Consider the following 21,105-nt stretch of genomic DNA (forward strand, 5'->3'; position numbering starts at 1 on the left):
CTACATACTGGCTTCATAAGATTGAGTATTGGCATGAGGAGCTCGTCGACGAGTCAACGAGGAGTGTGTCAGATCAAGCACATAGATAGCCTGTATCGGCCATTATTACGATTTCGAATCATGCAAATGTTGTCGACCACGTCAAAATGGCATATTATATGCGCTAAGAACTTTGTCGATTGAAGATCAATGATTCATCCCATCGCACAGTGACAAGAGGACAACTACGCAGCCGGAGAGAAATGTGCCTATAAATAATGTCTTCAAGCGTAATCGAAGCCAGAGTAGCTCTAGCTCAATGAGTCGCACGTGCTCTTGGATGCCATTACGTATCCTTCGAAGATCTGTGTCGTTTATCTATTCATATGTATTGGATGCACCGATGAGAGCAGTGAAGACTCACGCAGTACAGCAATATCTTGCCCCGGCACCACTCTTAATTACCTGTCGTACGCGTTCCGATCGTTCCTCATGTGCCTGAGTCGACGAGATCATTCTACATGACCAGACTAATCTTGTAAGCCGTCGTTGCGCACTGCCACTGGTCAGTCAGGCGGCAGTAAACACTGAACGGCCCCATTTGTGCCTAATTCTTCTCCTGACCTGCACCTCAAATTTGGGTTGGTTTGATATATACGATGAAAACTTCTAATACATTTCCTTCCTCGTACTCAACTCCGAAACAAGAACTGTACGGCGCCGATGCGCCCCGAACTGAACAGAATGTCGTCATCGTGCCCTACGGGGTATAAACGAATCCAACATGTTGATATCAAATCATCCTTGCCCCTCTATCTATATTTGCCGCACACACGAGTAACATATTGCTTCAGTCGTCCGCAAATCTATCATATACTACCTCGTTTGGCGCATTCGTTGATCAATTGATATTAAAACTTTTATTAATTACATGTACAATCAGCCTATCTACTCCAACTGAATTTAGGCACTAGCCTTCTTTCCTCGCAGCTTCTTGACCTGGGTCTTTTTTGGTTTCTTGGAGGCTAAGAGGGCGGACGCCCGGCTGACGGCGGCCTAGAAGAAATTAGCTATATCCCAACTAAAAGAATCGCATAAATATTACGCACAGATCTCAAGTCATCTCTGTAACCCTTGGTAGCACCGGCGACGGCAGCGTAGATCTTTCTGTTGGTCTTGTATGGCTTGAAAGTGGTGGAGATGACGCTCTTGGAAGGGGTAGCGAAGGTGCCGGCCTTCTTGGTGGACAGAACAATCGAGCCGGATTCTGACAGGGCTACGCCGGCGGCCTTGGAGTTGGCGAGACCAGACTGAACGTAGGTGTGCTTGTTGGTCAAGTTGAGAGGCTCCCGAGAGAATTGAACGCCGGAGCCGGACTTGCGCTTGACAAGGTAGGAGGAGTTGGAGCGGGTGAGTTCCCAGATGAGGTCGCTATTACAGGTTAGCACGACGATTCTGATATTGGTCGTATGTCGTTTAACGCGACAACATTGCTCGCTAATTATCCGATTCCTCCTCTTATAGTAACCCATAAAACAGATGAATAATACGTACTTGGAAATAGAAGACATTGTGACGTATGTGAAAGTAATGCGCCGATACGGTCTGGATGATCTATCCTATCAGCTAAACCGTCAGTATACGATTAGGCCTGCCTTGCCCAGCGTTTGTGTGGTCGCCTTCGCGACACCAGGGTACGAACGATCTTAGGGCTTCTTAGTGAGGCTCACAATATGGCAGTCACACACAGTTTTCCTCATGAACTGTGGTATGTGGGAATAGGGCGTAAACGCACACGATGTTGTGTTGTAGGGTGTGCGCCACGGAGCGGCTGTGTAAGTGCGGCGGTGCTACACCAAGGCGAAGACCAGAGTCTTGGTTCGACTGGCGGACCGGCAGATCGGCTGCAATTATGATTCCCTGGCGGCGACGCGTTTTGTAAACTCACATGCCTCTATCGGCGCCGGAACATTTTGGTCTGTGTTTGTACTTGTACGGACGCATAATAAGTGAGACAGCGTTCGAAAGCGGTTATCACACTACGTCTTCCCCGTGATGGTAGTACCATTTAGTTATCTGTTTACACTCAGTTGCCACAGCGACTGCAATCACAGATCACCTCCGCCCTTGCTGATCAATTCTGCCGATTGCGACTCCAGCGTCGGTGGGTCGTAATCAATTTTGTAGATAATGTTCTCGTTCCCTTTTCTATGACAAGACCCACAAGAACCGTGCGTTGCTCTGTAAACCCTATTCGGCCAGTGTGCCTGGCCTATTCCGCCACCACAGATACCCCTTTGTCGCGATGTCGACCGCAGCAAAATTGTCCGCAAAGCACCTAGTGTTAAACCTGAGAGCGGTGTCCACACAGCGACCAACGCGGCCATTTTGCATTGGAATGGAAAACGGGAACCGATAAACGCTACTATCGTTTCAGTCTTACAATTGTGCATACTACCCCTGCAGGATCATTAAATAACGATTAGCTCCCACTGTTCGTACTGTTCGTCCGGCATTCTCCGTTAGTCGCTAGTTGCTGTGGTGTTATAAATTTGGCATTCGTGGAGGGCACGCGAGGATTGCTGCGGCTCGTTGGCCGTGCGTGGCGGCTGCAATACTCTTATGCCCAAAACAACGTCAACAACCTATGTCGCCCCTGCCTCCTGCTGAAGTTGTCATCAATCTCGGCTTCTCTGCTTTCTGTCTGCACTAGGCAGTCCGTCTAGTTAGTGGTCGCAGTGTTCTGCCCGACGACGACTGATCTAATCGCCGCTTTCCGCCACCAAACGATGCCGCCCTTTAGGCGCAGCCACACTAGAAACTCCTCCCAAGCATCATCCGTCTCGATAACATCAGCAAGCGCAACTCCTGCAGTTTACCTAGCAAATACAGGCCACGTTCGTTCGTCGTCCAACTCCTCCGCGGTATCGTCTGAACCCCCATCAGCCTCGTCTTCCGTCAGTAGTACAGGTCTCGAATCGCGCTCCGTTCATCAGCGAGCGTCTACAATGCCCCTCATAGTGACCAATGCAACTGCGACCTTCCCATGCGACTCCGGCCCTCTCAAATGTGTGGCCCCGAACCCCAGTGTCAACTCCCACTCCCACTCCCGATCGTCATCGTCGTCGAACTTGGTCCACACCGGTGAGGTTATCTCGAGCACGGGACTCCTGCGGGGAAAGAAGAAGGATTTCATCGTTTTGACGCGGAACGAGCTCCTGCGCTTCAAAAACAAGTCAAAAGCCGCTGACATGTTCCCATCTCTCAATTCGATCCAGCGACATCCGTCGAATGCGTCGTCCTTGTCGTCGACCAACACTATAGCCGATTCGCCGGTTCCAACATCGCCTCTCGAGAGCACAATCTGCACGCTAGATAGAGTATGTCATTGACTTGTCACACGGCATGCCGCTTACTAATCGACACAGGTAACCGCATTGTTCGAAGTTGGCCATGTGCATATCGAAGTTGCCTTCATTGACGAGCATTCCAGCCCGCGATCCACGATCCTGCAATTCGCGACCCGGGCCGAGACCGAGCTCTGGCTTCAGAAACTCTACTCGTCAGTTCCAAAACGGACTGTCGCGCACACAATTCCCGCCGGCACGCTCGACAATCTACGTGCCTATCTCCGCGCGCGGAAAGATTACTACGAACCGGCCTTCAAGGCATACCGTATAGTGATCCAGCAGCACGCACAGAACAAATCGTCTCCAAAAGGCGGTACCTCGTACGATGATCTGACAAAAATCGCGAATGCAACAACTCACGCCATTCTCGTCATTGGTCACTATGCGGTCCATTTACTCGCCGTAGACTCCAAGCCATCAACGTTGTCGTCTTCACATGGCGAGTTGCATTCGCAATTCACACCACTCTCCTCCCACGGTATCGTCGCTCTCGTGCATCTCGCAATGTCGCCTCGCGATTCGACTTTTTATCTCTCATTTCGTCCCCCATTAGCTCCCGTTCGCTCACTCGAGCTCGCGTCCTGCGCCGCAAAAGATATCATACAATCCATCCGATCATCTCTAGAGCATTTACGGCCGTGCTGGACGGAATATCCGCTCACAATGGACGTCCCAGAGTACGTGCAAGACGAGCCGCTCGTGCCCGTACCCGTGCCAGACCCTGAGCCGGCGTTAAGAGACGACGACCATTCGTACGGCGTCAACGGATTCAACATGACACTTGCCGCTTACTGTGTCGCCTATGGAATACCCAACGCGCTTAAGAATATAGCATACGAGGTTATTTGGGACGAAGATAATGGTCTAGTATTCCGACTACTGCCTACCAGGAAAAGCACTGGATTGACGCAAATGTCATACAGCGTCCTGGAGTTGCTCTGTGTGATGCGCGCGTTGCGATGGAACGAAGCCTTTGGCGGCATCTCCTTCGCCGGCATCTCTCTCGCAAGCTTGCAAGACGTGGCAGATCACTATGCGCCCATCGAACTAGACCAGACTCGGACTGCGAATAGCCGGCGTATTTCGAAATTCATGAAAGCGCTGCCGACACTCAAACTCGAACTGCAACTCCTTATGCTGTGCAGTACCGCCTTGCGGATGTTGGACCTTAGTGGCTGCGTGCGTCCGCCAAAGTACGGGCAGGAAATGAACGAACGCGCGTCGGGGGTTATTGACGCGCTTATGCATGTCGCCAAGCGTGCTACTTCGAACGTCGACTCGTTTGTATTTTCAAATATCCAGATCGACTTGTACGACTTTGACTTTCTGGTCGACGTAGCCAGTTCGCGAGCTGCTCATTTACGAAATATTGAGATCGCGCATTGCGGGCTGTACGAGCGAGAATTGACGTTGTTGCTGCAAGCGCTCGAAGTCCACGAGAATACGCTAGAAGGACTCGATATTTCGGAGAACCCCGGTCGGATATCGGTGTATTCGCTGAACGAGAGCCTGTACCGGTTCCAATACATGCGTCATCTGTACATGCGGAAGCTTCTCATCACGTCAGAAGATCTTCCGCTATTGTCAGTCGACACGTTGTCTAACATGCGACTGCAGCGACTTGTCCTTGACGGTACTCGACTACGTCGAATCTCGGTTAAGCACTTATGTGAGTACCTCTCAACATCGCGATCCGCTAGTCTCGTGAAGTTCTCGATCCAGTCGTGTGGCCTCATCGGCGGCGATGTCGGCGAGCTGTTATCCGCAATGGGCAAATCTCCTGCGAAACAGCACCCAGACCTGACCGTCTACATCGGCGACAATCCGATCTGCACTGCAGGATTCGACGTATTTCTCTCGTCCATAACTAAACTCGGCACGAACATCCGTCGAATTTCCATGCCGCGAATCGAATTCCACAAAGAGCAGTTCCTATGCGATTTTTTCATCGTACTGGCCAATCCAGAATGCAAAATCACGCATTTGGATTTGTCTCTCCTTTTAATCCCCGACGCGGACGCGTCTGCGCATACGTGCGATTTGCTCGGAAACGTGTTCGCGCGTAATACGAGTCTGATATCGTTGAACCTCATTGGTGAAACCTCAAAGCTACAAGTCGCTCGGATCGGTCACGGCATCGGTCGTGCACTAGAACGCTTATCCGAAAATAGCTCTCTGCGCGAGATTTACATTGAAGGCAACGAGCTCTCGGTCGACGGCGCGATGTTAATCGCGCAGGCACTCACTCGCAACCGCACAATCCGCCGAATTCACTTCGACGACAACGACATCAATTTACAAGGGTTCACTGCTATTGTAAACTCGATCGTTGAATCGGGAAATACTGTCATCCGCTACATTTCGCGTCCGAAAATGGACCAGGCGAAGCAATTGCAGAGAGTACGAGACTTGTGTCTAAGGTCGGAGATGGAGATTGCGGTGTTGAGGGAGCAGCAACGAAGTACTTCGTCGACTGCCTCGTCCGACAAGGACATGCGGGATAAATTCCCAGAGTTGACACATAAAGTCGAGGCGCACAAGAAAGCCGCCGAAACGTTGAAGGTGCTCGAAAACGAATGGGAGCGCGTTTACGATCGCTTGGATAGGTGGTTGAAAGGCGGGAGCTGCAGGTCGTCTGCTACATTGGCGTATGTCGACGAAGAGGAAACTGAAGAGCAGGAGAAAGCTCGGAAAGCTCGGGAACGTCTGCGTGGAGCCGGTCGAATTGGTCGGAAAATCAGCGCGGGCGGGAGTGTCGTGAAGTAAATACTATTGATACTAATGTTTATTATGAATCTGTTTTTGTTGCTTATGGGCGGACAAAAGTATAGTTTGTTTGTGGTTATGGGTGGAGTACATCGGGTTTCTACTTATTGCATCTAGCATCTGGATTTGTTACGTTTTGGTTTAGGCATTTATGTATGCGCTCCGTCATTTCCGTCATTTGTGCGAGTTAGTTTATATAGCTGTCTCTAGTGTGTGTGCCCATAGCCGTCATATTAGACGGCATCCTCATACTCGTTATAATTAGCCAATTTATATTTTTATCAGTACAATGTCGCACACGATGACTCGTAATCCAAATTTCTCCCAAGTAACAAAAGCGATAACTCCGATCCAACACTTATCCCGCCGGGCTAAACAAATAACCTTATATTCCATAACATAACCGAAATCATGACTCTATCAATGCAAATATCACTTCTTTTCCCACAGCTTTGAATTATTCTTGACGTCCTCTCGCTCATCAACCTAACTAAAGAAAACAGCCCGAGGATCCCTCGGCCGTCCGTCAGCGCCGATCCCATTCCGCTCCATGACCCGCCTCGTATACAATGCCCTCGCCTCGTCAAACCCAACATGCATTTCCCTCATAATCGCCTGAACCTCTGCCTTCGAATCGTCCGATAATCCGCCCCGGCCATCCCCGTTAGCCACATTCGAACGCAAATCAAACGTGTCTGATGTCAACCCTGACGCTGCGTCCTGCTGGAACGTGCCTGGTGCTTGCGAGACTGAGGACGGTGGCTGGTTGCTGATGGGCAGGAGCGTGCCGAGTGGGAGCACGCCGGTAGTGGCGTTGCCTGGTAGATACCCTGCGCCTGCGCGGCCTCGTAGGTGCGTTGTGAGTGGTACGAGACGGTTGTAGATCGGTATGTGTTCCCGTGCCAGTAGTTCTGAGATCAGATTAGTCCATGTTAGACTTCCTTGGCCAACTTGTAAAATTACAGATCTCATACTGCGATCCGCAATTTCATCACCAAGTAATAACTCTCTCCAAGGAATTCACGAAAGTCATAGCAAAAGAAAAATAGGACATACCCCATCGCTTCCTTGTGGCGTATAAGCCCATTACTATAAACACCACCAAAAACATAAACCATGACGCCGTACTTATGTAATCCATTCCCGCGTCTCTCATTACTGCTGAAAAGTTGAAATCAAATACGTGATCAGAAACTTGAGATGATACCCCTAGAGTGCATAGGCTTGCTTGGTGGAAGGCGGGAATATATGTCGAGGCGCGACAGATCAGCCCCGGAACTAACTTTTTTGTGACGTATGCGGTTTGGGTGATTGGTTCAGGTTCAGGAATTGGCGGTCGAAATGTGAAACCGTGAATTGGGACATAAAATTAACTTCGCTGGTTTCGGTTCAGTTCCCGAGGGCGTACGTTAAATACCTCGCCGGATGCGTTTCAGCCATATTCCTATTGATTTGAGGCATATATAGGTTGACAAATAAGTCGAATGCAATTAAAATTTTACTGCAAGCATCTAAACCACTGCTCCGCGACAGTGCTGCACTAGCTTGCAGTCGTAAGGATATTCATGTAGCAATTCAGACGCTACGTCTAGCTAGGTCATTCGAATGGGTCGATCGGAGGTTAGTTTGTGGACACCAGGCCAATAACTCCAAACACTTCATAACCTAGCTGACTCCAACAATCAAGCTAATTAAATTAGTCTATCTCGCGATTTTACTCTGCTTCTATAAAGTTGCCTACGTTGATGCACGTGTTCAGCTTGGACCGGGCCGGATACGAACTGAAAGGAAACCAAATGGCCGCAGTTCTCGAAATACATTGAATGAAAGTAGCATATAGGTTGATGCATCGAACGAACCAGAAAATGCGGCTGCAGCATAGCAAAGCAAGGAAAGACTGGCTCAAGATAGTCCCCACCCGGCGTACCATAGCCGTCAACATATCAATAGACACCGAAGACTCGAGTATTCTATATTTAACTCTCCCTAATGTCGTTTGAAACTTTCTGTAATTCTTCTATGCAGTCATTTGAAGAGCCAATCAACAACGCGCTTTAACTGGCGCCACAACCACATTATGATTTCGTTTTTACAATTGACAGCGGCCCAATAGAATAAAGTAACTAGTCCTTCTGTCATACTTCCAAAAAAAATGCTTGAAGGACGCACTAGTCATATCATTCATCCGGCTTTGTCTGTTCAACAAAAATAACGTTTCAGGGGTATCTTGTCAGGGGTGCATTCGCAAGTAGGGGTACAGCTATAATACTGCATGCAAACTCATCTTGTCAAAATTTGTCGGATTGGATTGATTTTGGTTTGGAACATCCTATCATTAAAATTAAACCACCGAGACCCTAGGTTTTTATCAGTGCCAGTAACGCCATACACTAAAAAATGCAGATAATAATATTATCGTCAGAAGCAACATTCTAGACGAACGATGACAGACAAAGTAAGGAAATCTAATCAGCCATTTCCCAATGTCGCGTTTTCCAAAGTAACGCTGTCTAACGCACCCCGTCCCACTACCTCGCGATGAGTCATAATTGCAAACCACAGCAACGTGCCATAAAAGACCAAACAGAAAAATCCAGTGGATATATAATCGATCTTTGCACTCCCGCCGACCAACCCACGAATACCTAAATGGATGTTGTCATTGTACAACCGAATTATAGGAGCATGCATTCGTGCTTCAATCGAAGAGAATAAATACACGCTGGAGATCATGAGCGCGAGGGCCGTCAGGGCGCCCACTATGAGAACTGGATAAATCAGACGTGGACTGAAGAATGCTTCAATGTCGCCTGGTGAGTCAAGTGAGATGTCTGACGAGATATGCGGTTGGTAAGTTGTGTCTGCTGTTTGCGGATTTGACGAGTATGGCATTATTTCATCCTGATAGTGCGTTAATCATGTGGTAAGACATCATGCAGCACCGTCTAGACTTACTAGAGTTTCACCAGCCTCTGTCTCTACCGCTTGAATCTCCAATTCGTCAAAAATGCACTCGATCATGTCGTCCTGTGTAACAGTGGCAGTACAGTCGACTTGCTCATCGTCAATACGGCATGTGGATGGCCTCGCTGCACTAGTTGCATCAGGAGCTGCTTTGCTCTGCGGTGATGCAACGTCAGCAATATGTCCATTATTCACATCGTTTCTTGGGACACTTGGCCTGGCCGAGCCCGCTTTGCTATCTCTTCGTAATATCTGCATAACAAGGTAATTATTAGCTCGGATCCTATACCTATTACGTCCATATTGCGCATTTGATCTCTACACATATATACAAACCTTGATCAAGGGCAACGCTTTCCTAACCGCCATCCTGGTCTTGGAGAAAACCATTCTGTTAAAATACTTAATACTTCCCACGTGTAAGTCACTGGCCAAAAGCAATAGAAGCTATGGTGTAGTAGTGTGGTAGATTTTGACGCAGTAGAGATTGTGATTCTGACCGATCTGTAGAGGGTACAATGACGGCTGGACCAGCAGGTTAGTCATGCAAAAAAAATACTTAAAATAAATATTTCCGAACAAAATTTGAGTGGGAATCGTGAACGACGACACCGTACGGGAGTCGATGTGACGTATGTATATGGGAATTTAGGTTGACTAAGATGGCAACAATGCTGCGTACGCCAGAACGGTGTGGAAACCAGCTTGCAGTCGCAAGGTCGGTAGGGTCGATTTGGTTAGATATGAGATGTTCTAACACGTGATATTGGTAAAATATTCGAAATTGAGCTGTGAACTGGAGGGGACGTCGATTGTGTGACTAAAGCGATGACTTGCAAGTGTGCAATATTTGCTAAAGTGTGGCAGCGTTTTGTGGCCGATCGAGGACCGTTGATCATGGACGCGCGTGATTACGAACGTATTGACACACCAAATAGGCATCTCGTACATATGAACACACTTACGTGAAGTATACCCAAGCGTCTACAAGTTATCGGGTGCGATAAAAGCGATAAGATCTAATAGGCGATTCATTGCTTTTAAAGGCATAATTCAATGTACAAAAAATAACATGTCTCAATACGTACACGATATCTTCACATATCAGATTTTATCTCAGAACTAGCGCCAACAAGACATATACAAAACGAGCGTTCGACTAAAATCACATAAACGCGGTACGAGACCAGCCCATGTTTATAACGTCCACACGCTTGTAAATCCCAAATTATTCCGTTAAAATGCCACCATGAAGTCGACTCTATATAATGTATGACAACCAAACGAAGTATAATCGTATAGTCAAGGCAGTATTCATTTGTCCCGCGAATGCCTTAAATTAAATATCATTTTGCACAATATCTTCCGGCGACATTACGTCGACAACTTCTAATTGCTCGCCGTAAGCTTCCTTCTCCTTCAGCACATTCAAAAAATCTTCCCAAGTGGTCGACTTAAAATCCGTCTCCGAGTACCGATGCACACTGCCCTGCACACTCAACAGCGTATTCCGACCGAACAGGTCCGTAATCTCCTGCACGCACTTCCCACGGACTTTGAAGTGGGCAGGGTTCGACGAGATACCGCCGTCGAGACCGAAATCGTAGACTTCCTCCGACATGATGTGGAACGGTGGTCGGTTTGTGACACCAGAGATGAGAAAGTTCATGGCAATGTCTTCGCAGTTGACGAGGTCGTCCACGTATTTCAAAATATTGTCCGGCAATCCGCAGCGCCACAAGAACAAAAAGTTCGAGTCCATGAACATGAGTTTAGTCAGCATGATCGAATATCGTGGCGGCTTCATACGGAACGGCCAGCAATATTTAATTGTTTCAGAGCTAGGATCATAGCAGTCAACACGAGGAGCGAAACCGACGAGCGAGTCGGGTTGGCGCTGCCAGGACTCAAACGCCATGTCGATATCATCGATAGGTGTCCACACGTCGTCGTCGGAAATAAGTACAGCAGCGGTACGCAATTCCTTGACAGGGTTGAATCGATTGTTTAACGAGTCAACGGTCTGATTCAGTATGATCACGGAACCCTGTGCCTCGTTTACAAGATCGCGGATGTTCTTCGAGACAGGCTGATTCTTGTCGTGCCAGATTACAAATATCTTGTCGACCTTGGGGGACATCAGGAACTGCTTGATAACAAACGGTAGGGTGGCCTGGCGTCGAAGGGAGTGCGTGGCGAGTAAAACACTGTATTTGTCCATGATCTTTTCGGGAATATCCAGCTTTTTGGCAAGGTAATCTTCACACACTTCTTTTGATCCACGTTTTGGTCGCCATTCAAGAAGGTCTTTGTCCATCCCCAGCTTTTCTCGAGCCGAGTACTCGGCTTTCCGCCATTGATAGATCATGTCTTCGTGGAACGATTGACGCCAGTTCTTCGGGCCCTGGTGCCAGAAATTCCATGGCTTCATGGTACCTTCATAATTGAAAACGCGAGCGTTGCCAAAAACATACCTACTGTAATCGAGAGTTTGATATGTCGCTTTGACGTTATATACTGGATTTAATGGATGTATATCTTTGAAGAAGTAATTCAAGAAGCCAACATCATGAGGCAAATGCTCTGCCTTGACCATTGCTCTTTTCAATTCAGAGTATATGTCCATATTTGGCTCCACAAGCATAATTGAGTCGTCGACTATGCCGCCCAGCTCCAATGTTGCTGTGAAAGGTGGCTCCTGGAACACGTCGTCAATGTTCCCTACTGCAAGCATTTCCGGATGCATATACAATACTCTATCCCATTGCGTTAATCTCCAAGCTTGGATGGCGTTACTCCTGCACATGCGCCGTCTCTTTGGATCTTCTGATTTGTCTTTATCGGTGGCTTCCTTCTCAAGTTGTTTCTCCGCGGCTGAGGTTTGGGACTCATCTATTTCGACTTTGATGGGTTCTGTATCAACCAACTTGGCTCCCAATTTGGTCAGCTGATCTCTCTTCTCGTCGTCAAGTGGTATCATGACAACTACGACAATATCCGCATTCGTCGCCGTCTGCTGTAAGGAATGCACGAGTGTGCGTACTGGAATGAACTAGCCCGCAGGATCAGCAAGCTTTCATACCAATATTTCGGTAACAAGTACACTTACGTCGCCTTCCATACATATCATCGACGCAAACGAGGCCCTCCCCGTGAAATTACTCGGCACCGCATCAGCCGCAGTCGACACCTCACGATCTGGACTAAACACCGCCTTCAACCGCTCATCCATCATCTGCAGGAGCGACTCCTTGGTCAGATACCGCTCTCGCCACGCCAGAAACGCAAGTAAGGTCAAGACGTTGACGAGCACAAGCAAGACCAGCCGCGGCCGCATCGCCCGCTTCCAAGAAGACCGTCGGGAATAGGTTATCGCCATCGTTTGTGCAGTCTGCTAGTCCGCTACAGCGCGTCTCACGGTAGTGGGGAAAGACGGGAATATCTAGACGCACTGTCGTGTTGCGTCACGCTGGTGCCGGCAATCGTGGATCCGCAACTAAGTCTGACAGGGACTGATTGAATCGTGTTGGCATGTACCCACGCACTGTGATCAAACATGCACGCTGGGCCCATGGAACACCCAAATTGCCTTGCTACTGGATCCGGGACGATCTGGCTGACCTTCGTAATTCTATTTCTGCGCTGGGGGCACGAGTGGGTATCCTTGGTGTTGAGCAGGTTGTAAGGTGGAAATGCAGATTACAAGAGTGAACCTTGTACCGCACGTACCCTAACCCGTAAGACCCGCACAGGTTCGGTATCAAGTCAAATATATAGAGCTAGAGAAACAGGCTAAAACAATTAATCAGAGGATGTTCGCTTAGATTGACTGCATGACAGACTTGGGTGAGTTAGGGGTATATAGTTACGGATTCTCACGATTTCTTTTCGCTTTTGCTATCGGCCAGTCGATTAAATAGCTTGTATATGTGGGTGATGAGACTATCTGTCATGTGCAGTCATTAGTATCAGCACTGATAAAAGTTGTGAACACAGAGCAGTAGATTTATAATGCAGAGTGATTAAGATCGGTGAGAGAGCCATTCATGCTACTACGAACGGCGATCAAATAACCCGAGACTCATAGATCAGCATTATTATTTGGTGTGTAGCTCCGCAGCGGCGGCCCTGATCAGCCGCGTGCTTCAGAACTGATGGTTAAGAATTGAGTGGGAATACATTGGATTCCACTGCAGTTTCTACTTTACACATCACATTACTTTAACATGTATACTGGCATTTATTAAGCTATATATAATTGCCATTTGGTCCAACATACGAGACCGTGTGATTGGCTATTCTTCGGACGCAATTAACCACGCCTGCGGGCAGTCACCTGGATTAGTCAATTTCTGGGGTCTACCTCATCAGTGTTTGGCCAGTTCTCAAATGCCCCTGATGTACAGTTATATTTACTTGCAGCCCTGTCGACATCTTCAATATTCGAGATGCCAATATATATTATCGGCTCAATCAAGATATTAAACTCAAGACTTACAGATCATAATTTCCCCAATCTCGCCGCGCCGTCCAGACGAATAATGGCGCCATTAATAATCACATTTTGAATCACGCTGCTAACCATCTTCGCAAACTCGTCCGCCCTGCCAAAACGCCTGGGAAATTCCAGCATGGCGATCAGCTTGTCTTTTGTCTTCTTGGGCATTGGTGCGGTCATTGCGGTGTCGAAAACTCCAGGCGCGAATGCCACGACTCGAATACCCCACTGAGCCAAGTCACGCGCCATTGGCAGTGCCATACTCGCAACAGCGCCTTTTGAGCCACCATATGCTACTTGGCCAGTTTGCCCCTCGAGAGCTGAGACGGACGATACGAGTACAATGACGCCGCGTTCTCCATCCACGTTCAGCTTATCTAATGGCTCTGCGGCCAAGCGCGATGCCACGAGAGAGCATAGAGAGTATGTCCCGATCACATTTACTTCCATGACTGTTTTAAATGCCGACAAAGAAGACGGTTTACCGGATCGATCGAGAATCTTGCAAGATTTAGTGAACAGCGAACGCATCATGTACGCATAGTTATCACCTTAGCAGCCCATACAATGCCTGCAGCACTCACAACACCACCCAACTGCTTACTGGTTTCCTTCGTCCACGCTACCACTGCGTCGACAGCCCTCTCGAGCTGTTCAGCATCAGTGACATCAGCCTTGAAGAATCTAACCAACTTAAAGTATGGGAATATCTGCGACATCACACGTTCCCCGGCCTCTTCATCCCGGTCGAAGATCGCGACGTATCCCCCATTCGACGCGAGCTCCTGGGTTGTCCGCAATCCAAGACCTGACGCACTGTAAAAATATTTGGTCAGATCGCAGTATATAATGTAGAGATCTGATTCTACTCACCCGCCGGACACTATGAATGTGCGGCCATCGATTTTCATTTTCTTTGGTGAGATCTTTATTGCACTAATTAGGCAGTTCAATTAACTTGGCATCAAGATCGTGTAGCAGTCAGAAGTTGTTAATGCGTATGATAAATATGTATGGGTGGTTACCCGCACTAGCGGACCGACCGAGAGCGCGATCGCCCCCTGAAAAACTACTTTTACGGGGCCCACGTCAATCAGTCAGAGGTATTCAGAAGACAGCGCGTATTCGGGGACTGCATGGCATCTTTGAATCGTGTTGCCTGACTATTTATCTAATTTCCGCCAGTGGGAAGATGAGATGGAAGAAGGTGGAGATGAGTGTCAAACCGAACCGACAAGAAAGGTGCAGCGTTTAATCGGGGATTGTCACAGTTCACCACGTCCTCCCGTCTTCTTCCTACTCCGTTACCGATGAATGGACCCTGACGTTCAATTTCGATAGCCACATCGTTGTTTGCCGGTTGCAACCGACCAGTGCAGCGCGGAGCACTAGCTGGTTTTGGTTACGTCGAAGGCTGATGGGAGCACCACACGACGACGGACCTCAATATAAAATCAGGTGGTTGCGAGCGCATTCAGTGGTAATTAATAATGGTCCATAGAATTTGCGACTCGCAGGAAGGTATTGGTGCTATGGGTTGAATCCGATCCGGTAGATGCGGACCTATTGCCAGATTCGGTTATCCGACCTGGCGAAGTTTGCCGGGTCCAGTTCGCCCTGCTGCTATCCAGCGCTGACGCCGCACGCACCCAGGGGCAGACCGGGTCGAGTTCCGTGGAAAGCTCGAAGCCGGTCATACATATATATTGACGTCTCTCTCCCGCCGGACTACCTCACATATTCGGTTCTCTTACACTTTCAGAATGGCCGTCACTCAGGCTACCGGTCTTGGGCCCCTACCCACTCCCCAGCCAAAGCTTGCTGAGCATGTCCTCGACCTCTTTTCTCTCAAGGGCAAGGTCGCCTCTGTTACGGGCTCGTCCTCCGGAATCGGTTACGACGTAGCCTATTCCTTTGCCCAAGCTGGGGCCGAAGTCGCAATCTGGTATAATGGTAACTCTTCCGCGATCCAGAAGGCCGAGAAAATCGCAAAGGAGTGTGGTGTTAAATGCAAGGCTTACAAGTGCGCTGTCACGGATAACAAAGAGGTACGTTCACTGTGTTGTGGCCGGCACGTCACATCCCATAGTGACTGACAGTTCCAAGGTTGAAGCCACTATTAGGCAGATCTACGAGGACTTCGGTGGTCTGGATATCCAGGTCGCCAATGCCGGTATCCCCTGGACTGCCGGCCCCATGGTCGATGTCGAAGGAGACGAACAATGGGACAAAGTCATCAACATTGATCTTAACGGAGCCTACTATACCGCCAAATACACGGGTCAGATCTTTAAGAAGCAGGGTCATGGCTCTTTGATCTTCACTGCAAGTATGAGTGGCCACATCGTCAACATTCCCCAGATGCAGGCCTGCTACAACGCAGCCAAGGCCGGCGTCCTGCACTTCTCGCGATCACTTGCTGTTGAATGGGCCGGCTTTGGCCGTGTCAACACTGTCTCTCCGGGATATATGCTCACAGAGATTTCAAATTTTGTTCCAAACGAGACCAAGGAGAAGTGGTGGAAATTAATTCCTCTTGGTCGTGAGGGCTCCACTAAAGAACTCGTGGGCGCCTATCTCTACCTTGCCAGCGATGCTAGCACTTACACTACTGGTGCCGATATCATTGTCGACGGTGGCTACTGTGCTCCTTAAGTCCGTGCATGTCATAGTATAAAATGTCATGAGAGAATTGTAACGTTGTATAACTTATCCATCTAATTGTTTACTTTCGCGGCTTCAAAGTAGTAGAAGCATGATGTGAAGAATATGAATTATGATGTTGGACCTGTGACACAACTAATGCTCTGGATTCAAGCACATAATGCCTGCACTGCGGTCGGCAGTTCGGTTGATGTCAGTATTCTGAAGACTGGCCTTAAATTTGTTTCGAGGAAATGATTGAATTTGAACAATGCCAGATCAGGGCCATGAAACTCAAGCAAATGTAAGCTTCAAGAGTCGGAAGGTTTTAGGGTAAGGGCTGTCTCATTAAGGAGAGGTTGTTAAGCCGGGCAAATGTCCGCAATCTAAATATGACGAAAAAGACCTCCATCCAGAATCGCAACAATCACAATCCACGATCGCAAGTCTACCACAGCCGACTTGCAATCGTTTGTTTTGTATTGGCTGTTCTTACAAGATGTCTAAACGACGACCGACGAATCAGATTACTAAGGACACCTACCATGACGACGGTGACGATGATTCCGGGGATGACCGCCATGGACCACCTGATGTAACCATTGAGGCTAGTCCGCAAGTTTTGGCCGGAAGAAAGTAAGCTTTTTGTTGTCAAGATTTAATATTGGATGTTGCGACGTGGACTGTTTCGCAAAGATGCTAACTCCTGTATTCTACAGAATTTTGCAACCGCGATCACGAAAGATAAACGGCTTTGGTGCAGGCGTAGGTTCGCCGGTTAGTGGAAATCCCTTTGGATCACTCTCGTCTGCGTCGCCTATCGACACAAATTCCAAGTCTGTCCAGAACCTCGATCCCGTATCTACGCTATCGTCAGTAGGGGGTTCTCCGAATCCATTCGGATTTCTCTCGCAAACTCCCAAGACTACCACTCCTGCGACCGCGATTTCAACGTCGGCTGCTACTCCGGCGGCAAGTACAGGATTCAACTTTGGATCACAGCCACCGTCGATTTATTTCAATGCTTCGAAGAATGCGTCTACGCCCACAACCGAGTCGCGGCCGTCGTTCAACTTCGGGCCTACTACCCAAGCCACTGCTCCTCCACCAACAGCCCCTGTCCCAGCAAGCGCACCTTCTAATGGATCGGACAAGTCATTTCCATCCACCGAATACGTCAAATTCTTGAAAATTCGTGCTCTCAATGAAAAGTTCAGTAGCGGTATTACTGCCGGATTGGATAAGGATCAGCTCGGCGATCTCACAGCATTGTGCAAGGCATACATAACGTTTTTTGAACGAATTGACAAAGAAACTAAAGAAGCTGCGAAAGCTCAAGCCGAGTTTGCTGACCTAAAGGAAGACGAACCGGCAACGACGCCAGCATCTAACTCAACGAACACAACCACTCAGAGTGGCGCTGGATTCTCGTTTGGGAAGCCAGCGACAGCTGCCGCCCCGTCGTTTTCATTTGCGAAATCGTCCTTTCCGACACCGGAATTGAAGCCTAAGGTCAATGCGAGCGACGATAAGCCTTCGACGCCATCATTTCAGCTTTCAGCAACCGCACCAGCATTCTCTTTTGGGAAGCCTACTACGGATGTTGCTGTCGCCGCTACTGCTGCTGCTACTGAAATGAATGGCGACACTCCAATGACGGAGGCAGCAAAGGCCACACAAAATGAAAAAGAGCCCGGAGATGATTCTGATTCTGACCATTCCGATTTGGTCCCGATTCAGGGCCCATCATTCTTCGCCAAGCAGGATCTTACAAATTCAGCCGACTCGCCATTTCAGTTTAAATCTTCGACTGACTCGGTAAAATCTAATCTCGATGGCCCGTCGTTCACATTCACTCCCTCGACTACAGCCAAGACGAGCGGTCCATTCAAGTTTGCTGCAGTGCCGACAGAGAAGACCGCAGAATCGAAGCCGGCAAGCAGCGTGCCTGCGTTCAGGTTTGGGCTCTCAAGTTCGGGGTCGTCTCCTTTGATCACTCCAGCAACTGCTGCGTCGCCCACCAAAGAACCGGCAGAAGCCAAGAAACCTGCATTTAGCTTTGGTACGTCGACGTTCACTCCGACTCCGTTCTCCTTCGGTACAGGCTCAGCATTCGGAGCAAGTACCGAATCTGAAGGTCCAAAATCAAAGTCAACTACACCGCCTCCATCCGATACCAATACAAATACTGGCAGCCCATTGAAAATTTCTAGTCTAGGATCGAACAACACGTCAACCGGCTTGAACCCATTCACTTTCAAGCCCACGACCGAGTCGCAGTCTAGTCCGTTTAAGTTCAACGTCCCGGCCCCGGCAAGTGTCAATGCTCCATCAGCGACTCCACAAAAGCCAGCGGCTGATTCGACGTCGTCGATCCAGATGGAAACACCGAAACCGACATTATCGTTGTTTCAGACTGAAAAGCATACCAGCACAGCTGAAAGCACGCCTGTGTTCAGCTTCGGTGCAACTTCAGCGTCGTCATCGCCATTTGCGAATAACACATGGACACCGGATAAAGGCATCAAATTTGGGCAAGATGACAAGGCGAAATCTTCGGATGAAAACTCGGCTGCGAAACCAGCTTCTTCCGTTCCGGCAGTAAGTTTTAATAATCCGCTAGGATCGACATCTACAAAATCGCCGTTTATTTCAAGCACGCTTTCGTCGTCAAACGGATCCGCTTCTGGAAATAGTGGGTTCTCGTTTGGAGGGGCCAGTGCATTCAAGCCTGCGGTCGGATTCTCGTTCGGGTCGACGTCGCCGTCGAGTACGTCTAGCAAGCCTGGTCCCGTGGCATCGTTGGGAGAAGCTAGCAAGGAAGGCACTCCTGGCGAGTCATCAGGCGGTGAAGCCGCCGGCGCCGAAGACGGAGATGCCGCGCCTCCAGAGAAGCAGATCGACCTTTCTGCTGAAAAGGGCCCCGGCGAAGAGGAAGAAGATGTTGTCCTGGAAGGGAGGACGAAGGTATTCCAGTTCAAGACCGCTGTTGAGCAAAAAGCGGAGGCAAAGGATGGTAAGAAGGCGGATATCCAGGATGGGTTCGTGACGATTGGGTTGGGTCCATATAGAGTTTTGACGCACCAGAAGACTAAAAAGACGCGCATATTAGTTCGAGCAGATGGATCGGGTCGTGTGATTTTGAATACTGGGTTGCGGAAGAATGTCGAGTACTCGGCTACCGATACGAGTGTGCGGATATTAGATTTCATTGAGGGTGGTAAAGGCGTCACATACTTGCTGAAAGTCAAGACGAAGTCGGACGCGGAGAAATTGAAGGATATATTACAGGAGCGAAAGAACGCGTGAATTGAGATCTTGTTTAATCGCTTGCTGTGGTATGAGATGATGTGCTTTCGAATAGTTGACGACGGGACAAAAATGATCTTTAGCGCTCGTTAAAAGGAATTTTTGTAATTATATGTACTCATAGCTAAAATGCACAATAGTACCATATTTTGGCTTCAGACCAGAACAGCATGTTATTTAGGCTGTAGCCATGAAACCCCGACTTGTCTGCGCTTTTTTGAATTTCCAGTAGTTTTCGCGGATAGGATCATATTTCTCGGCAAGCAGTGTCCAAACTTGGGCGGCCATTTCGACTTCACGTCGGCTGGCGTATATATCCGCCAAGACCTCAAGTGCTCGCGTGGATGCTATTCGATCGATATCGACGTCCACTGATCGCTCTGTGGTTGTAACTGCTGCTAGTTCGTTGCAAAACTGTTCAGTCTCTGATATGGGTCGCTTGCCGCGCTTGAGGACGCTACATTTCACATCAGGATCCAGTTATGACACAACAAATATTGGACATACCCGAGAAGATAATTCCAGGCGCTCTCGTTTTGTGGTGCTTTCAATATCGCCCTCTTTGCGTAACTATAATTCAATTAGCACTTTGATTGACTCTCGAGCTGGTTTAACATTACATACTCCATCTCGTCGTCAATTACAGACTGGGAAATATCCACGCCCTTCCCAAACACCGCGAAAAACCTATGATTCCAAGCCGAATTATTCCGGACATCATTTTCAATCATGCGATCAGTATAGGGCAACTCCGTGACCCACAGATCAAACCTCCGGACCAACCATTGTCTATACGACCAAACATGGTAATTCTTGGAATCCAGTTCCAGCATTACTTCAATAAACGGGAGTTCTCGAATCGGATTGTCGTATTTATCAACGATCACTTCGCGGTGATTCCTATAGTAATGAGTGATATTGATAATAGTGATGGGAAGCGCAGACGGTTTCCGCTTACCATATTTGGTAATTCTTGGGGAATTGCTGGCCGACTTCTTCAATCCAAATCAATTCTTGTTCCAAATCCTTCTTTAGCGCAAATAATAAGCGGGCTCTATAAGCCCTGTTCACCTGTTAGCTCTTTGTCCATCGACACACTCATTCGCTGACGCAACTCACCAGACAGAATAATGTGCCGGATTCATAAAGATCAAGTCCGACGTTAACTGCAGCGCGCGGTCTGAAACCTCTTCGACACTCATAACAGCACGTAAGTACCCAGTCGCTGTTTTGTAATCATCCTGGTACGCGATGGGAGCGAGTGGGTTTTCCCCGCCGTCGTCCTGTGGAATGGGTACGATGTCTTCCCATGAGTAGTCTGATATGTAGGCCAATGGCATGATTTCTCAACAGTACTGTGGACGATAGATTCCTAGCTAGATAATAAAGAAAGGCTAAGAGAATCAATATATGTCAAGGAAAAAATATATATAAGATTCCGGTAGGATCATTACTATATCATCGGACAAGACTTGCATGCCTGGTATTCAGGAGGATTAGAATTGTTTCGCGGGACAAAGGCAATCACCAGCCACA

At 48.4% G+C, this 21,105-nt stretch overlaps 9 protein-coding genes across 9 annotated transcripts; 3 read left to right on the top strand and 6 right to left on the bottom strand.

Moving 5' to 3' along the window:
• Window positions 1–880: 880 nt before the first annotated feature.
• V1513DRAFT_440793 (ribosomal L28e/Mak16) lies at window positions 881–1,904 on the bottom strand. Its single transcript, XM_066897420.1, has 4 exons — window positions 1,682–1,904; window positions 1,534–1,598; window positions 1,089–1,410; window positions 881–1,035 (listed from the first exon to the last, which is right to left on the bottom strand). Exons 2-4 carry the CDS (start codon window positions 1,548–1,550, stop codon window positions 943–945), a joined length of 432 nt encoding a protein of 143 aa, XP_066754897.1. The 5' UTR covers window positions 1,551–1,598; window positions 1,682–1,904; the 3' UTR covers window positions 881–942.
• A 696-nt stretch (window positions 1,905–2,600) lies between these two features.
• On the top strand, window positions 2,601–6,398 carry V1513DRAFT_299864 (uncharacterized protein). Its single transcript, XM_066894624.1, has 2 exons — window positions 2,601–3,359; window positions 3,408–6,398. The coding sequence occupies exons 1-2, from the start codon at window positions 2,769–2,771 to the stop codon at window positions 6,153–6,155; spliced, it is 3,339 nt and encodes a 1,112-aa protein (XP_066754898.1). The 5' UTR covers window positions 2,601–2,768; the 3' UTR covers window positions 6,156–6,398.
• Window positions 6,399–6,400: 2 nt separating this feature from the next.
• Window positions 6,401–7,517, bottom strand: V1513DRAFT_463212 (uncharacterized protein). Its single transcript, XM_066899964.1, has 2 exons — window positions 7,212–7,517; window positions 6,401–7,066 (listed from the first exon to the last, which is right to left on the bottom strand). Exons 1-2 carry the CDS (start codon window positions 7,309–7,311, stop codon window positions 6,642–6,644), a joined length of 525 nt encoding a protein of 174 aa, XP_066754899.1. The 5' UTR covers window positions 7,312–7,517; the 3' UTR covers window positions 6,401–6,641.
• Window positions 7,518–8,439: 922 nt separating this feature from the next.
• Window positions 8,440–9,915, bottom strand: V1513DRAFT_440804 (uncharacterized protein). The gene is made up of 4 exons (XM_066897421.1): window positions 9,700–9,915; window positions 9,456–9,644; window positions 9,111–9,371; window positions 8,440–9,056 (listed from the first exon to the last, which is right to left on the bottom strand). Exons 2-4 carry the CDS (start codon window positions 9,507–9,509, stop codon window positions 8,625–8,627), a joined length of 747 nt encoding a protein of 248 aa, XP_066754900.1. The 5' UTR covers window positions 9,510–9,644; window positions 9,700–9,915; the 3' UTR covers window positions 8,440–8,624.
• Window positions 9,916–10,458: 543 nt separating this feature from the next.
• V1513DRAFT_376143 (glycosyl transferase family 64 domain-containing protein) lies at window positions 10,459–12,456 on the bottom strand (the record flags this gene model as incomplete). The annotated part of the gene is made up of 2 exons (XM_066894921.1): window positions 10,459–12,171; window positions 12,229–12,456. 2 exons carry the CDS (start codon window positions 12,454–12,456, stop codon window positions 10,459–10,461), a joined length of 1,941 nt encoding a protein of 646 aa, XP_066754901.1.
• An 862-nt stretch (window positions 12,457–13,318) lies between these two features.
• Window positions 13,319–14,649, bottom strand: V1513DRAFT_440811 (3-hydroxyacyl-CoA dehydrogenase type-2). Its single transcript, XM_066897422.1, has 3 exons — window positions 14,491–14,649; window positions 14,169–14,433; window positions 13,319–14,118 (listed from the first exon to the last, which is right to left on the bottom strand). The coding sequence occupies exons 1-3, from the start codon at window positions 14,526–14,528 to the stop codon at window positions 13,621–13,623; spliced, it is 801 nt and encodes a 266-aa protein (XP_066754902.1). The 5' UTR covers window positions 14,529–14,649; the 3' UTR covers window positions 13,319–13,620.
• A 712-nt stretch (window positions 14,650–15,361) lies between these two features.
• Window positions 15,362–16,590, top strand: V1513DRAFT_440816 (uncharacterized protein). The gene is made up of 2 exons (XM_066897423.1): window positions 15,362–15,665; window positions 15,724–16,590. The coding sequence occupies exons 1-2, from the start codon at window positions 15,381–15,383 to the stop codon at window positions 16,270–16,272; spliced, it is 834 nt and encodes a 277-aa protein (XP_066754903.1). The 5' UTR covers window positions 15,362–15,380; the 3' UTR covers window positions 16,273–16,590.
• A 75-nt stretch (window positions 16,591–16,665) lies between these two features.
• V1513DRAFT_411905 (uncharacterized protein) lies at window positions 16,666–19,712 on the top strand. The gene is made up of 2 exons (XM_066895740.1): window positions 16,666–16,896; window positions 16,980–19,712. The coding sequence occupies exons 1-2, from the start codon at window positions 16,760–16,762 to the stop codon at window positions 19,567–19,569; spliced, it is 2,727 nt and encodes a 908-aa protein (XP_066754904.1). The 5' UTR covers window positions 16,666–16,759; the 3' UTR covers window positions 19,570–19,712.
• V1513DRAFT_411909 (uncharacterized protein) lies at window positions 19,589–21,052 on the bottom strand. Its single transcript, XM_066895741.1, has 5 exons — window positions 20,689–21,052; window positions 20,528–20,632; window positions 20,194–20,469; window positions 20,077–20,139; window positions 19,589–20,026 (listed from the first exon to the last, which is right to left on the bottom strand). The coding sequence occupies exons 1-5, from the start codon at window positions 20,907–20,909 to the stop codon at window positions 19,747–19,749; spliced, it is 945 nt and encodes a 314-aa protein (XP_066754905.1). The 5' UTR covers window positions 20,910–21,052; the 3' UTR covers window positions 19,589–19,746.
• Window positions 21,053–21,105: the final 53 nt, after the last annotated feature.

Source organism: Lipomyces chichibuensis (assembly GCF_038497645.1).
Source record: "Lipomyces chichibuensis strain CBS 12929 unplaced genomic scaffold V1513scaffold_7, whole genome shotgun sequence".
Taxonomy (NCBI): domain Eukaryota; kingdom Fungi; phylum Ascomycota; class Lipomycetes; order Lipomycetales; family Lipomycetaceae; genus Lipomyces; species Lipomyces chichibuensis.